The sequence below is a fragment of the Brassica napus genome, chromosome A9 (assembly GCF_020379485.1).
Source record: "Brassica napus cultivar Da-Ae chromosome A9, Da-Ae, whole genome shotgun sequence".
Taxonomy (NCBI): domain Eukaryota; kingdom Viridiplantae; phylum Streptophyta; class Magnoliopsida; order Brassicales; family Brassicaceae; genus Brassica; species Brassica napus.
Window position 1 is genome coordinate 5,456,082 of NC_063442.1, and position 16,440 is coordinate 5,472,521.

The following is a 16,440-nucleotide window of genomic DNA, read 5'->3' on the forward strand; positions in this document are numbered from 1 at the left end:
TAACCAAAAGTATCAGGAGTACATGATTATTGGTTTGGCGGGCTGGCCCTTTATACACAAAATCTCCCGTTCATATTCATTTTGGCCCATTAAAAGACGACAAAGGAGCTTAATTGTCTTGTTACAAAAACTACAAAATATAGTTTATCCGTCCCGTTCACAATCCTTAAAACCCAGGCAAACTCGTACAACGTCACACTCATATAAAGTTCATCACAAGAAATTCTATTGGCGGAAGGAAAACACGTGTCAACATCTCCACCGATTTATTTAGGCAGTTAGTGAAAGTGTGAAGCTGTGGTCCTGCCACCTGTCATCATTTTGCCTAACTCCTCCTCCTCCCTTCAAAACCATTTCCTCTCTCTCTCTTTCTCTCGTCTTCTTCACTCAGAAAAACGAAAAACTGATCTTCAAAATCGAAATGAGTTCAACTCCGATTTGCTATTCGATCAATCCATCTCCATCAAAGCTCGATTTCACGAGGACCCATGTGCTCACTCCCCTCGCTAAACACTTACCATCCTTCACCGGAAAATTAAGTAACCGTCGGAGGAGTTTGGTCGGAGTAAAGGCGGCGACTTTATCGTCGGAGGAGAAGAAGACAGCGACGGAGAAGAAGAAACCGAGGGTTCTGGTGGCCGGAGGTGGAATCGGAGGACTGGTGTTTGCTCTGGCGGCGAAGAAGAAAGGGTTCGATGTGTTGGTGTTCGAGAAGGATCTGAGCGCTATAAGAGGAGAAGGACAGTACAGAGGTCCGATTCAGATACAGAGCAACGCTTTGGCTGCTTTGGAAGCTATTGATGTCTCTGTTGCTGAAGAAGTTATGGAAGCTGGCTGTATCACCGGTGATCGGATCAACGGCCTCGTCGACGGTGTCTCTGGTACCTGGTTAGTTAATTGATTAATTTGATGTTGAACCGTTGAAAAGTTGTTATCTTTTGATTAATTTTGGTTTTGTATGTCAATTAGGTATGTGAAGTTTGATACTTTCACACCTGCGGTGTCGAGGGGACTTCCTGTGACACGTGTGATTAGCAGAATGACTCTGCAGCAGATCTTGGCACGTGCGGTTGGGGAAGAAGTGATTAGAAACGAGAGTAATGTTGTTGATTTTAAAGACACTGGAGACAAGGTGATGATGATATCCATTGGTGTTTTTTACTTAATTTTAAAAATGTGTGTTTTAAGGAGAAGCTGTTGGTTTTTAGGTGATTGTGAAGCTGGAGAATGGACAACGCTATGTAGGTGATCTGCTTGTTGGTGCTGATGGCATTTGGTCTAAAGTATGTTTTTTTTTATAAAGTGAAATAGAGTTTAACGACTAGCCTAGGATAAAAGTTAAAAGGTTCTGTCTTAATTGTTTTTGTTTAATAGGTGAGGACTAACTTGTTTGGTAGAAGTGAAGCTACTTATTCAGGATACACTTGTTATACCGGCATTGCAGATTTTGTACCAGCTGATATTGAGTCTGTTGGGTATGTTGCACTAATTCAAAACATCTCTAATCTTTTTATGATGAATCTCTAATCTTTTTTTCTGATATTTTGTCTCACTTGAATAAAGCTACCGAGTTTTCTTGGGATACAAGCAATACTTTGTTTCTTCTGACGTTGGTGGTGGAAAAATGCAATGGTATGCGTTTCATGAGGAGCCAGCTGGTGGTGTTGATGCTCCCAATGGTATATATAAACCTCTGCATTGATTTGATTTGTTTGCATTTTATGTAGCAAGATGACATAACTTTTTTTTTGGCAGGTATGAAGAAGAGGTTGTTTGATATATTTGAAGGTTGGTGCGACAATGTGCTGGACTTGCTGCATGCGACAGAGGAGGAAGCGATTCTGAGAAGAGATATCTACGATAGAACTCCTAGTTTCACTTGGGGTAAAGGGTGTGTTACGCTGCTTGGAGACTCTATCCATGCGATGCAGCCAAACATGGGACAAGGTGGATGTATGGCCATTGAGGATAGTTATCAATTAGCATTGGAGCTTGAAGAAGCTTGGAAAAAGAGTGTTGCAACTAATAAACCTGTTGATATTGTTTCATCTTTGAAAAGGTATAAACTAAGATGCACACACCTTTTTAAAAAATTTAATAAGTACTAAAACAACATGATCTTTGAATTGGTGTAATAGATACGAGGAATCTAGAAGAGTAAGAGTGGCTATTATACATGGAATGGCGAGAATGGCTGCGATTATGGCGTCTACTTACAAAGCATACTTAGGTGTTGGGCTTGGTCCTCTCTCTGTGAGTAGTCTTTTTAATTAGTTTTCGAAGAGCATAATGTTTTGTAAGCCAATTCTCATAATCTGTGTGTGTTTGTAGTTCTTGGCCAAGTTAAGAATACAACATCCAGGAATAATTGGTGGAAGGTTCCTCATGGACATGACTATGCCTTTGATGCTTGACTGGGTCCTTGGTGGTAACAGGTTACATCTTTTTTTTTTCTCTGTTGTATTCATCTTACATAGACATTCAAAAGTTTTTAGATTTGAGTAACTCATTTTATATGCATTTTGCAGTGAAAAACTTGAAGGAAGGTCACCTAATTGCAGACTCACTGACAAAGTATGTTTCTTTCCTTTTCTATTCCATTGGCACTTGAACAAAACCCATTTAGTGTGTGATTTAATATCAAAGTGTGAATCTTTTGGATTAAAAGGCTGATGACCGCCTTCGTCAGTGGTTTGAAGACGACGAGGCTCTTGAACGTACTATAAAGGGAGAGTGGTATCTTATTCCACATGGCAACAAGGGTAGCGTTTCGGAAACGTTATGTCTAACCAAAGATGAGGATCAACCTTGCATTATCGGGTATGGGAAAACAAAAACTCACTCATCAATGTCTTTAGCTTTAAGTTCTTAAAAGTTGTGAAACTCTTTTTGATTGCAGAAGTGAACCGGACCAAGATGTTTCTGGAACCCACATTATGATCCGTTCCCCTCAGGTACATAGAAAACTCTGTATCTGATAACAACCAAACTAGTGAAGGAACTTTAAAACACTGTTAAATCTTTGGTTTAGGTATCGAAGATGCATGCACGTGTAATCTACAAAGATGGAGCTTTTTTTTTAATGGATCTTCGAAGTGAACATGGGACCTATGTGACCGAGTAAGTCAATAGAGCTTTGGTTATCTCTTTTTGAGTGTCTGAAGTTTCTGATCCAAACAATATTTGAAATATTGCTAACCAGTAACCAAGGAAGAAGATATAGGGTGACACCAAAGTTCCCTGCGCGGTTTAGACCATCTGATATCATCGAGTTTGGTTCAGACAAGAAGGTGAGACACAGACGCCACTTATTACCAACTCTTGGTTTAGTTTTTAACCGGAGCTTTTTTGGTTCTGAATAAAACGGTTTGGTTCTTATCAGGCGGCGTTTAAGGTCAAGGTGATCAGGTCAACTCCTAACTTGACCAGAAAGGATGAGAAGAGCAACGGTAAATTGCTTCAGGCAGCTTGACACTTAAGTTAAACCGACGGTGTGAAATTAAAATATTTTATCAGTGTAGCAGATCATTTGTGTAGTAATTTTCACATAGGCAAAAAAAAGAGACTGTTACTTGTATTGCAATGTATATATAGGGCTGAACACAAAAGATTACTCTTTTATATGCTTGTCTAACTAATTAGTATTTTAGTTACGAATTTATATACATATATACGTCTTTCACGAGTGAAATGATTTTCATGATTAGTTTTGAGAAAATGAAAAGATTTTGAGAGACGAGGAACAAGCAATGAAGAACTCGCTTTGCATGGGGAGCGTAAGCATAATCAATTCTCTATCGTTTGCAACTTTTAGTCTCTATTATTAGCAGATATAATTAGCATTTAACTAATTACTTTTTCCCTATTATCCAAAATAATCAACTATCATCATTAACTTCGACAGTAACTTCTCTTCCTATATCTCTCGTAACTTACAGAAAACATCTAATGATCTATGACGGCTCACCATCTCCCAGAAGTAAATACACCACTTCCCACTCCTCTTTCCACTTCTCTATCTATACATACAAGTTACACTGTTTATACATTCCAAATAAATATATACACACACGATTCGTTTTCTTATTTTAACACTTAAAAAGAACGTTACTCAAATATCTATCCCCTCTCAATTGAAATGGCTGATCATGAACATCTGTGGAGCTGGTCAGAGTCCAACGACTATGATTCATTCCTTCAAGAAGAAAACTTATTCTCCTTACTCGATCAATCACTTTCCTTCGATTACAAGTAAGTCATAAGGGTAATCAATAAAAGGAAAACTGATTTATTTACGTTAGAAGTTAATATTAATATGCTTTTCATTGGTTGTTTGGGTGTTTGCAGTTCTTTCGTTAACCCTTTTAATGATCTTCAAAATGAAACTTGGTTTTCTTTACAAGACAGCATTAATCTTGATCCCATCTCCACTTGTTTTCCTGCTGTTGATCATATGTCTATGGCTTCAGTTGATCTTGAAGCCTTCTCTACTTTGTCTCAAGGTATAATATATTATTTTTCATTTATGTTTATACATACGTGTACGTACATGCATGCTTGGATTGTTATACTAATCTTTTGTCGTGTAGCAGATGTATTTGGTGAATTGTGGAATGAAAATGCTAGTAATTTCAATAATCATGTCGAACCAGAGATGGAGATAATATTGCATGATGGTAATAACACAACGAAGGAGACCACAATGCAGAAGAGGAGGTATAGAGGAGATAGACTAATCCAGAAATTTTCCAGGGAAGATATGAAACCATACTTCAAGATGCCGATTACTAAAGCAGCCAAAGAGCTTGGCGTTGGACTAACCCTCTTGAAAAGGAGATGTCGTGAGTTGGGTTTTTCTCGTTGGCCTCACCGTAAGCTTACGAGCATTGACGGCCTTATCAATAACCTCAAGGTGCGTCTAGTCACAACCACACACACTTATGTATATGTATTGTACAATCAGTGGACTTGTTTATGCATATTAGGGTTGCATGCACTTATATGTGATGGTTTTTAATGAAAGGATCACTTAGGGAAGATGGAAGGAGAAGTGAACAGGAGTAAGCTGATGAACGCTTTGGAGATTTTGGAGGCGGAGAAGAAAATGATTGAAGAGTTTCCTGATTTGGAGTTTGAAGATAAGACCAAGAGGTTGAGACAGGCTTGCTTTAAAGCTAACTACAAACGAAGAAGGCTCTTGTGTTCTATGTCTACTACATCGTTTGTTTCGTGAGAGTAATAGCTTGTCTAGGGAGAGAGAGAGAGGAGAAGTGATCTAACCAAGTAACCAACAATGAATTGTAGTAGTTTCTTTTGATGTTGATCAATCAGTACTCATGCAGGTGTTGGTTTGGTGTGAACAGAACAATATAGTCTCATCTCTCAAGATTGTTTATACTATTGGGCTTGATCAATAAAGCCCAATAAGACTAATCACTCAGGCTCAATATGTGGTCCGAATCCCAATAATAGAAACACTAGAGATCAACGGTGATCATCAATTCATCGTATAACATGGAAATCTACAACTATGATATGATCAATACCAAATTCATTTAAGACAACTTGAATTAGTTTGGATACATGTAGAGACAAACATACATGTACACGTGCTAAAGTCTCTTGTACATCTCATGGACAAGAAAATATATCACCACTATCAATCCACCGGTACTCAGCATCGACGGTGGAACCCCTCTTAGGAGCAGTAGTATGAAGAAGACTCTTGAGGTTATGAATACATTTGTGATTGCGGATGCGGTTGAGGACGGCTTTTTTGTTCAGCGTCTGCGTTTGAGACGATTTCAGATGTAGCTCCTTGGACACTTGTTCCTCTTTTAAACGCTCAGCTGCTACTTCCTCATATTGGACTCGTTTAGAAATCACAAACTCCATTATAAGAAAAAAAGAAAAGGAAAACAGAAATCTCTGGACAGGTTTTTTTTTGTTGATGGAACAAAAGAAGATATTGTTTGAGTCTGTAACAACACACACTCGTCTGTATATTTATACACACAAAGCATATAATGGATTGGTGAAACTTCGCATTCAGATATCGTAAGTTGTATACGTATTAGAAAATGTTTTTATCTTTGAGAAAAAAAACAAAGTGGGCGAATAGATTATACATTGGGCCAGTTCCATTGGTTTATTTGGAAACCGGTGGCTGATTTTGGCTTTTTTCATTGGTATGGAATGAAAGAGACACAACAAACTATGTGCTCTCCTACGTGCCATATCTGCTTTAGAATTGAGTGACTCAATCTCCTTCTGTTTAGCGCTTTCTTAATGCCTTACGTTATATGTGAAAAACGGATATTCTTATAAACAATTTTTTATTTGAAAATATGACTAATATGTAACGGACTATGTTTTTAACTATATTTTAGTGTTCATTGTAGAGATATAAAGCATTTTTTCTAAACGTGGGAACTTAATCAATGGATGTTTAGAATAATAGAAAATGGTAATACATTGTTTAAGCCCATATATTTTTATGTTCCAAAATACAGTCCCATCGTTTACTATATCACCAATCAAAACCGCTTTGGATAATTTAGCCATGCTGTTGGTTTTGTAAAAATTGTATAGTTAAGTGTGGTAAAAAGTATGGCAAACATCAAAAATGTATCAAATATATTGTTTGATAGCTTATAGTCATTTAAACCGCACTATCAATATTTTTAATCGCAGCGATCAGACTATTTATGGTTTGGTATCTAGTGCATGCAACTAAGAAACAACAGTAACACAAAGATTCATGAAATAACCGAACATAACGTAGTAGTACTGCTGAATGTTAAAGGTTACATAACAAGAACTTGGTAACCATTTATGGTAACAGTAGTAAGCATTCTCCCACGGAAGATACGAACTAAAACCTGGTTGCAAGTCCCATCACTTCTCACGATGAACTCAAATAAACACTTGTTGGACGTGCTCAACTTATGGCTTCGGCAGAAACTCAACCACAAACCAGGGGAGAACCTTTGTCCTCTGTCGTGAATCACAACCTTCATTGGCCACTTCTTTCCATTTTCATCACATAGCTCAAAGTCTTCCTCCATTTCGATCCCGTTCCATTTCAGAAAAGATGTTGGTATTTCCTAGCAAAACATACAAAACTCATATTGTTTTTATTTATGTTAACAGCTAAGATAGATTAGTTCTTGAACTCACCATCTGACGAAAACAGAGTGTAATATTCCTCACAAAATGTGGATTCTTCGGTTTATAATTCGGTTCCTCAAATCCTTTGTGTTTCTTATTCTCAGGAACACATCCCATCTCACAAGGATCTATATAACAACACCAAACAATATATAATTCAAATCACACTATAGCAAAGTCTAAAACCAATCAAATATACTTACCTTTAACCCGGTTACCACTAGGCTCTTCCTTAACCGGAACGCGTTTCCGACTCTTGCCACAACGTTTTGTAGAAATATCATCAACCGGTTTAACAAGAACCGGTTCTTTCTCAACAGCAACCCTAGATCTATCCGCCGTTGTAACGGCAACGAGATATTTTTTACATCCGTTCTTATCGAATATCTTAACGGAAAATCTTGAAACGGCGTCGTAGCTAAACACAAGAAAGTCTCCAAACTCGAGAGAGTGATCGTTTGCGAATTTTTCCCAACCTTTTTTGAAAACAACATCACCAACTCCTTCTTCAGTCTTTGTCTCCACATTCCACAAACGTCCGATCTCATCTAATAGTACCACTTGGTTAGGTAATGGCTTCTCTAAGATGTTTACGAATGCTGGAGGTATCACCTGCAAGTTGATTTTGATATTAAGTCCTACAGGAAATGAATATCCTCTTAGAGAAGTAACAGAGATAAGAGAAGAACATACCAGTTTCCGAGAACTGAACTCTGGAAGACAAACCTTGAAAAATTCCATGTCTTTACCCTTCTCACTCCTTTCAACCATTCTTTCTTTCTTTCTTTCTTTCTTTCTCCTTCTTTGATTAGTTTTTTTTTCTTTTTCTTTGGTGGCGATTGACTATTAGTATTACTATTAAACAGAGTTTTTAATATTCAAGAAGATCTAAGAAGCAACGGGTTTAAAGCTCGAGAAGATCTTTGAAGCAGAGGATCTAATTAAGTGATATTTTTCAGTCTGACAAGGTTAATGATTGAACTTTTTATTTTAGAGAAAATCAAAAGGTACACTTTTGTGTAAGTTACATGTTTTGCTTTCTCTCTCCCTAGCTTCTTATTATTTATGTGTACGGCCTCTTAATTTCTGGATTTTTACAAATTCATACCGTTGCAAACCTAATTTTTTTTTTGTCACAATATCAACCAAATCAAATTAAAATCAATCCATGTTGTCGACGATCCTTTTTGTTTTATTGTTGTTCAGTGTCTTTTTAAAAGTCCACCAAGACATTAGAGCATTACCAAGACATTAGACATTAGCTGTGAGATTCATTATTTTGGGAAGAACTCGCCTTTAGCTTATGGTAATAACCCAGATCATTACATAATAATAAGCCAGATCATTGCATGATAATAAACCCAATCGTTTACATGATAATAATAAACCCCATAAACTAACCACAAGCTCTTTAAGCCCAAACATTACAATATAATAAGCCCAAGCGCTATATGTCGAGGGAAAACCTCTTCCTGAGTCGGAAGGTTCAAGCTATTAAGTGTTTCTCTTTTGATTATCACTGAAACGCAAAACCCCTCTCTTTCTAAACCCCCACAATAAAAATGCTCTCCCATCTCTCCCGGACCTTCCGCCACAACTGTCGTTTCCGACAACAACAATGCCGCCGTTACAAGCCGCCAAAGTCTCCGCCTCCCCCTCCACCACCACCGAAGTTACCGAAACCTCCGAAGAAGCCTCAGAGCTTCACCTTCCACGACGCGACGTGGGAGGATCCTTACAGCTGGATGTCTAAGCTCGACGACAAAGTGGCGATGCGGCACATGGATATCTACATGGAGCAAGAGGAGAAGTACACCGAAGCTGTGTTGGCCGATACGGATCGGATACAGACCAAGCTCCAGTCCGAGATGGCTTCTCGCTTGTCTTTTGACCTCTCTACGCCTCCTCTTCGTTGGGGACCTTGGTGAGTGAGTTCATCTTTTGAAAGTAAAAGACTTTCTTGTCCTTTCTTCAAATTTAATATGTTCCTAGAGCATTGAGAGTAATGGGTGGTGAAAAGTTTGGATCTTTTTGTGTGAATTAGTTTGAAATGTTCGTCCTTTATTTTGGCAATTAGACATTGATTTGGTGGAAACAGTTTGTGTTCAATTGATTTCAAGAGTATTGAGATTAAAAGGTTGGATCTTTTTGTGTAAATTAGTTTGAAATGTTGTTCCTTTATTTGGAAATTAGACATTGATTTGGTGGAAACAGTTTGTATTCAATTGATTTCAAGAGTATTGAGATTAAAAGGTTGGATCTTTTTGTGTAATGTTGGTTCTTTATTTTGGCTAACAGGTTGTATTATAGAAGGGTTGAAGAAGGGAAGCAGTATCCAGTACTGTGTAGGAGGCTAGCTAGCTTGCACGACGAGTTCATTTCTCATAAGTCTCCTGCTGCGGGGTTTGATTTCACTTCTGGGAAGAGGATTGAGCAGAAGCTGCTTGACTACAATCACGAAGCTCAAAGATTTGGAGGTAATTAAAACAATTTGAGTCTCTCTTTACTTGTAAGGATAAAGAGGATTCAACAATCTTTTGGGTTTTGTAGGTTATGCTTATGAAGAAATGTCGGAGATATCACCAGACCATAAGTTTCTTGCATACACTATGTATGACAAGGACAATGACTACTTCAAGTTGTGGGTGAGAAACTTGAACTCTGGTGCTTTGTGTAGTAAGCCTCACGCAGACCGTGTCTCGAACTTAGCCTGGGCTAAGAACGGGCAGGCTTTGCTCTATGTCGTCACTGATCAGAAGAAACGGCCCTTCAGGTAATCAGGTTTCCTCTGATCAGGCTCATCTCTCTGGTTCAACTATAAGTTTTGTTGTTCTGTTATCAGGATTTATTGTAGCACGATTGGGTCAACGGATGAGGATGTTTTGCTTCATGAAGAAACCGAAGGCAATGTTCATGTTAACATCAGACATACGAAAGACTTCAACTTTGTGACTGTAAACACATTCTCTCCTACATTTTCCAAGGTGAAAGCTCTATACTGATCTGTTAAAATGTTCCAGTTTTTGTTGTTATCGAACTACTTGTGACTGTTAGTACTATGTCTTAGGTCTTTCTGATAAATGCAGCTGACCCGCTTTCTGGTTTGGCATTGGTTTGGGAACACAATGCTCCAGCACACTGCATAATCGAGCATCATCATGGGTTCCTATATTTATTCACCGATGCTTCCAAAGACGGTGGAACACTTGACCATCATTATCTCCTTCGTAGTCCTGTTCACTTCTATTCCACTCCAAGGATTTGGGAGGTTCGTTCAGCTGATATTAGTATCATTTTTTTCCAGTCTCTATCTTTTATATGTTCATCTTTTGCCTGTAGACTGTTTTTATCGACGACCCTGAAGTAATCATAGAAGATGTTGATTTCTGCAAAACACATGTATCCCTCATTGTAAAGCAAATGCAGAGCTTTAAAATTTGTGTGGTTGATCTACCTCTCAAGACAGAGCGGGTAAAAGCTTACTCCACTTAGTTTACTTTCATCTATCAATCAGATTGATGCTCTGTGAATAAGTTTGACCATTGTTAGTTTCTTGTAAACAGTTACCGGTTCGTCTGAGAGATACTCAACCTCGTTATCTTCCTCTTCCCAAGCACGTTTCTCAAATATCTCCTGGCACAAACTACGACTTCGATTCTCCAACAATGCGCTTCACCATTTCATCACTTGTGGTAAGATAACAACTCATCTTGCTGTAGTCAAGAGTTTTGTTAGTTGCTAAGTTTTTTTTTTTTTGAGTTTTAACCATTTTTGGTATGCAGATGCCTGATGCTGTGGTTGACTATGATCTATTGAACGGGAAATGGAACATTGTACAGCAGCAAAACATGCTTCACGAAAGAACACGAGTTTTGTACGGCACTGCAAACTCGGCCGAGAGCCCTAATATACCCTCAGGGACAAGAATTGTCAGCTTTGATACTAGTGAGGATACTACTGCCGAGAATGACAACTTGTGGAATGACTTAACCGAGTTTTACGCCTGTGATTACCATGAAGTCTCTTCTCATGATGGAGCCATGGTTCCATTAACCGTTGTCTACTCGAGAGCTCAGAGAGAGGAGAATGGAAAACCTGGTCTGCTTCATGTTCATGGTGCTTATGGTGAAATGCTTGATAAGAGATGGCGTAGTGAACTCAAAAGCCTGCTTGACCGTGGATGGGTTCTTGCGTATGCAGATGTTAGGTCAGTCCCATCTTCTCATCTCTCTCAAAAATACTTAAAGATATGTATCAAATTTTTTACTTATTGGGGTTTGTTTACAGAGGTGGAGGTGGAAAAGGAAAGAAGTGGCATCAAGACGGAAGAGGCGCAAAGAAACTAAACTCCATAAGAGATTACATTCACTGTGCCAAGTTCCTTGTTGAGAACAATATAGTTCAAGAAAACAAGCTTGCCGGTTGGGGATACAGTGCAGGAGGGCTTGTGGTTGCTTCAGCCATCAATCAATGTCCTGATCTCTTCCAAGCTGCTGTTCTAAAGGTAATAATAAGCAAGCTAATGAGCCACATAAACATCTAACTGTTTTTTTTTTGTTCTTTGTTTTCAGGTTCCTTTTCTTGATCCAACGCATACTCTAATACATCCAATACTACCCTTAACGGCAGAGGATTACGAAGAGTTTGGATATCCAGGAGATATAGATGATTTTCATGCGATACGTGAATACTCTCCGTATGACAACATTCCTAAAGATGTTCTTTATCCAGCAGTTTTGGTTACTTCCTCATTCAATACTCGGTAAGTTAACCAATCTTCTCAATGGTCATTGATAATTTATACTCTGTGCCTCCTATGGATGTTTGAGATTTTTTAAATCTCTTGCATTCTCAGATTTGGTGTGTGGGAAGCTGCGAAATGGGTTGCAAGAGTTCGTGGCAATACATTCAATGACCCGAAACGCCCTGTCTTGCTCAACTTGACGACTGATATTGTAGAAGAAAACAGGTTCTTGCAGACTAAAGAATCTGCGTTGGAGATTGCGTTTCTCATAAAGATGATGGAGTCTTAGAAAGCAAACGATCACTCACAGAGAGTAGCTAGCTATAGCGATATATATCTTCTGGTTCTAAAACTTCCAAGAATCAATAAATTGTACAACACAAAGACAGAATGAATGAACATTAACAACACACTACATGAGAGACTGTTCAAGTACAAATAAAGCAAGTGTAAAAAGAAAGTATCCATTTCCTCTTTTTTTTTTAAGTGTCTGAAGAATCATCTTCTTCAATAACTGTTGGGAGTGTCCCCTGTTTAGCAAAACCTGGACTCAAGAACTTTGCAACGAAACTCCATAGTCTGTAAACATCTTCAAAGTTTGTCAAGAACCCTAAGGAAGCTGTGACAACCTCAACTCTTATGAACTCGTTGCTTTTTCCATGTGGATCCACCTGTTTCCAGGAACTTGAATCTTCCCTTCGACTACTACTGTCAATGATCTTTATGTGACTGAGGAAACCAATGCCTAGAGATATTCCTTCTCTTTCAGCTAGTTTCTGCACTATCTCAGGATGCACCATTCCATTTTTCAAGTCCCTTACATTAAACGCCACCGAAGATCCACGCTCGTATTTGATCTTTGGACCATAGATCTGAACAAGATTCTTCTGCTCTCCACCTGTTGCATCTGAGCTAGGCAGCCTTAGTTGGAGCAGAGAGGTCACAAGCCAGTTAATGAGGTACCGGAGCCTCGAGGTGGTTTTGTTGAGACCTAACATGTTCACATGATCAATATGGCGGCAAACAATCTCTGGTTCTCTCTGCTCATCATCATCCCATTCCGCTCCATCTTCTTCATCTTCTTCTTCATCCCCAAGGCTGATCACGGATGCTTCTCCACCATGATCTACTGATCGAAAAGATACTCTTCGTTTACTGGGATGTTCACCTTCATTCACAAGAAGTCTCCCACCGCCACTGTACTGACTCTTCTCCCTTCTTCCCAACAGTCTAAATTCGCCTTCGGTTTCTCTTCTTATTGCACTCTCTTTGATTCCAGAGGTTGAACCATTTCCATTTGCTTCAGATATTAGCTTACTGCTCCCTCCTTCTTCTTCTTCTATCTCAGTAACTCTCAACCGAGGACTTGTGTCTATCTCAGTTTTTTCTTCTCCCGTGGCTGATGCTTGACCCACTTCATGTGATACTGACAAAACAGCAGCATCAAACGAGAGAACATTGCTCCCACCGTTACTACCCTTTGAATCTGGTTTAGGCGAAGAGATCCTTCGTTTGTGGTTTTGAGGAACCACAATCAATGGACTCTTCTGCTTGTAATCAGACTCAGCCGGACTTTTACCCAAATCAATCCAAAGCTGGCTATCCGTTGACTCATCTTCACTGAAAACCGGACTCTTTATCAATTCACCCACTGAGACACTCTCAGCTTCCTCAAACACAGTGTTGCTTGTTCCATCTTTATCCGAACCAATCTCATGATCCATATCTGTTTCAAACACATCTTGCACTTGAGCAGAAGTATAAGCACCAGAGAACGCTGGTAAGCCTTTACTATCCCCGTTAACGGCGATATCATTATCTTCAAACCCGGCGAAGCCATCCATGGAGTCATTCAGATAGAGAGGATACTCAGGTGTTATCTTCACAATACCTGAACCGGTCTTCCCGGATTGACTCTGCAAGCAGCTTATCACAGACTTCTTAATCAACAGACAACCAAACCCAGTCGGATCAAACCCAAACACACGGTAAAACGAAGTGATGATAAAATCAGGACGGAACAAAGACAAGCCAAGAGAGTCCATGTCTTTAGGACCCAAAGCACCAGCGTCAAGCAAGACATGCCAGTTGTTCTGCTGAGCCAGCGCCATCCACTGGTAAGAATACTTAGACCCTGTGACCCTCGACTGAACCGGAAACACAAACAGACCCGTCGCTGTATCCTTCTTCCTCTTCTTCTTACTCAAAATCTCCTTCTTGAGATCCATCGAACACAGCCTAAGCGTAGGCCATTTAAACCACGCGCTACCGACCTTAGCACCTTTCTCCTTAGCGCACTGACCCATCAAACTAACCGACTGGCTCTCGTGATCAAACATAGTCAAAAGCTTCTTGTTGGTGTGAAAGGGGTAAGACTCAGCAAGCAGCTTGAACGCAGAGCCTCTACTAACGGTGAAGACAAGACCATACTCATTCTCAGGGATGTTCAAGTAGTCCATGATCCTAACCTTGATATCATGCTCAATGGACCCTCTCTCAGCACCACCGTGTAAAGCATAGTTGCTCAGATTCGCACTAATCTCCGACAAACTAAACGTACAAGTGTCCCAGTAATGAACCGTTTGAAGATACGAGAAGAGTCCGAATCCGCAGTAGTCAAGACATACCTTTGGTAACGACAAGTGGAAGTACTCATCGTTCCTCAACTGATCCACTTTCTCCGAAGACTGGTACTTCGGATACATTGTTAGAAACGTGTTCAACGCTTCTTCTAGCTCAGGCAAGGCTTCTGATGACTCGAAGGCTCGTTGAGCTGCGATGGAAGTGGCGCGCAAGAAGTCGCGTTGAGCGTTGAGCCTAGCGAGGGATCTGGACCGTCCAAGGCTTTGATCTTGAGGCTCGTTGTTGTCGTCTTGCTCCTCTTCTTCGATGGCTTGAGATTTGACGAGAAGCCCGTCTTCGGACGCGGCTTCGAGAGCTTCCCTGAGCTTGGATTCGTGGAGCTTTCGGGCTTTGGTGGACTCGGAGACATCTCTGCTGCTCTTCTTGTCGAGAGCTAGAGCAGCAGCGGCGCAGTGGTAGATTGGCTTCCAGAGTGAGATATGCATCAAATCCCTAATCAGATGGAACCGGAAAAGGTTAGTGATTTAGGAACCTGCGATGATGAGAAACAGAACCCACAAGTCAAAATCGCAACTTGATTGGCTTCGATCTGAGAAAAAAAAAAGTCAAAACCTTTGTCGTCTCTAGAGCCAGAAGCACAGATCCATAAACAGAGAGGTCTAATTGATGGAAGTAAAACAAAAAAGGCTGAGAAGACTCAATCCCAAAAATGTTATTTTGACTTTTTAATATCAATCAAATGCTTAATCTTGTGCTGTTACTTGCTGTTCTCAATTCCAAGTATCATTTTTTTTTATTTTCCTAATTTTTTAATCAATCAATCGACGCAGAATATTGTATTTGATTTATTTGAATTTTTTAGTATTCGATTTTGTTATCTTTTTGTTATTCTGGGACCCATGAAAGCTTTTTCTTCTTTCTCTTTTTGCTTGACTGTATTTTGCTCTCAAGTTTTTTTTTTAAAGCCAGAGAAGACTCTACAAAAGCTATAAGTACTCAATTTTCTTTTTCTAATGATGTTAAGTCTCTTTATCTATCTTCTTTAACACCACAACCAGATAAGTTTTTCAAAAATCGTTTTTGACAATTTTTGGTGGTAAAACTATACAGCTACTAATTTATATACTCCTTTTTATCTTTGCTATTTATTTTGACTATTCATACAAAATAACGAACTGGTTGGTATTTAGGCTATTAGCACCTTCAGATATTATTTCCTGGTTATTGTTTGGTATTCTTTCTCTGAAAGAAGAACTCTACTTACGTAATTCGTCTACCCCCTTACCAATTTTCTTCTTCAGTATCTGTCTGAAACGGTTTTGAAGAGGTAGGTCATAAATTACCTAATTTATGATCCAACCCACACATTTATTGGTTTTATTTATAACACAACATTTTCTCATAAAGTAGCCAATAATATATTGATTTTAAATTTAAACCCAACTAAATGTTAGTAGGTAGTGTGTGGGCTCAACAACAGAGTGATTTTTAATACCCTTGACTATAGCATTTGTACTATATTTATTTTCTTAATGCGTTTTTGTAATTATTGTTTCAATCCATTTACTTTGATCTTTAATGTCTTAATTGGTACCTTTTACTAGTTTTACTATTATGATCATGACCAAGTTTTCACTTTCGAAATGGGACACAGATCGTGGCTTAGATGACATGCACAAGTAAAGTTAGCTTTGAATATCTTCCAACTCATAATGGGATGTTTGGTGAAACATGCACAAACACAACATAAAAGCGTTACATTTAGGCCCATTGTAAATAAAGTACGATTATTGCAATGTTTTCTTTATACTACCATGTCAGACTGCATATCATTTGAATACAATTACATCACACCTATTGATATTATTTTAAAAAAAACATAAAGTTGGAGCATGTATAAAAAAATATTAAGATTTTTTGTGAGTCAAAAGTATTAACTAGAG

The 16,440-nt window shown here is 38.9% G+C and overlaps 5 protein-coding genes across 8 annotated transcripts; 3 read left to right on the forward strand and 2 right to left on the reverse strand.

The window, feature by feature from the left end:
* Positions 1-291: 291 nt before the first annotated feature.
* LOC125577768 (zeaxanthin epoxidase, chloroplastic-like) lies at positions 292-3,685 on the forward strand. Its single transcript, XM_048739538.1, has 14 exons — positions 292-888; positions 970-1,132; positions 1,209-1,283; positions 1,375-1,475; positions 1,564-1,679; positions 1,756-2,059; positions 2,139-2,253; positions 2,332-2,435; positions 2,529-2,574; positions 2,669-2,820; positions 2,900-2,954; positions 3,032-3,120; positions 3,203-3,290; positions 3,383-3,685. The coding sequence occupies exons 1-14, from the start codon at positions 422-424 to the stop codon at positions 3,470-3,472; spliced, it is 1,965 nt and encodes a 654-aa protein (XP_048595495.1). The 5' UTR covers positions 292-421; the 3' UTR covers positions 3,473-3,685.
* Positions 3,686-3,908: 223 nt separating this feature from the next.
* On the forward strand, positions 3,909-5,584 carry LOC111200895 (protein RKD3-like). 2 transcript variants are annotated; one of them, XM_022692379.2, is made up of 4 exons: positions 3,909-4,251; positions 4,348-4,502; positions 4,593-4,912; positions 5,024-5,584. In XM_022692379.2, the coding sequence occupies exons 1-4, from the start codon at positions 4,139-4,141 to the stop codon at positions 5,231-5,233; spliced, it is 798 nt and encodes a 265-aa protein (XP_022548100.1). In that variant the 5' UTR covers positions 3,909-4,138; the 3' UTR covers positions 5,234-5,584. The 2 variants fall into 2 exon arrangements, with proteins under 2 accessions (XP_022548100.1, XP_048595496.1); XM_048739539.1 differs by having other exon boundaries at positions 4,348-4,912.
* LOC111200894 (putative B3 domain-containing protein At5g66980) lies at positions 5,537-8,152 on the reverse strand. Its single transcript, XM_022692378.2, has 4 exons — positions 7,864-8,152; positions 7,374-7,782; positions 7,180-7,298; positions 5,537-7,106 (listed from the first exon to the last, which is right to left on the reverse strand). The coding sequence occupies exons 1-4, from the start codon at positions 7,939-7,941 to the stop codon at positions 6,807-6,809; spliced, it is 906 nt and encodes a 301-aa protein (XP_022548099.2). The 5' UTR covers positions 7,942-8,152; the 3' UTR covers positions 5,537-6,806.
* Positions 8,153-8,505: 353 nt separating this feature from the next.
* Positions 8,506-12,329, forward strand: LOC106366299 (dipeptidyl aminopeptidase BI). Of its 2 annotated transcripts, none has more exons than XR_007316164.1 (11): positions 8,506-9,094; positions 9,469-9,647; positions 9,721-9,943; positions 10,013-10,154; positions 10,238-10,438; positions 10,510-10,641; positions 10,734-10,862; positions 10,953-11,377; positions 11,458-11,642; positions 11,742-11,932; positions 12,026-12,329. XR_007316164.1 is itself a non-coding variant. In XM_013805888.3 (11 exons), exons 1-11 carry the CDS (start codon positions 8,733-8,735, stop codon positions 12,201-12,203), a joined length of 2,379 nt encoding a protein of 792 aa, XP_013661342.2. In that variant the 5' UTR covers positions 8,506-8,732; the 3' UTR covers positions 12,204-12,329. The 2 variants fall into 2 exon arrangements, 1 of the variants encoding a protein (XP_013661342.2); XM_013805888.3 differs by having other exon boundaries at positions 11,458-11,674.
* On the reverse strand, positions 12,299-15,341 carry LOC106366298. 2 transcript variants are annotated; one of them, XM_013805886.3, is made up of 2 exons: positions 15,110-15,341; positions 12,299-15,029 (listed from the first exon to the last, which is right to left on the reverse strand). In XM_013805886.3, the coding sequence occupies exon 2, from the start codon at positions 14,980-14,982 to the stop codon at positions 12,397-12,399; it is 2,586 nt and encodes an 861-aa protein (XP_013661340.2). In that variant the 5' UTR covers positions 14,983-15,029; positions 15,110-15,341; the 3' UTR covers positions 12,299-12,396. The 2 variants fall into 2 exon arrangements, with proteins under 2 accessions (XP_013661340.2, XP_013661341.2); XM_013805887.3 differs by having other exon boundaries at positions 12,299-14,989; positions 15,110-15,335.
* Between the last annotated feature and the right edge of the window lie 1,099 nt (positions 15,342-16,440).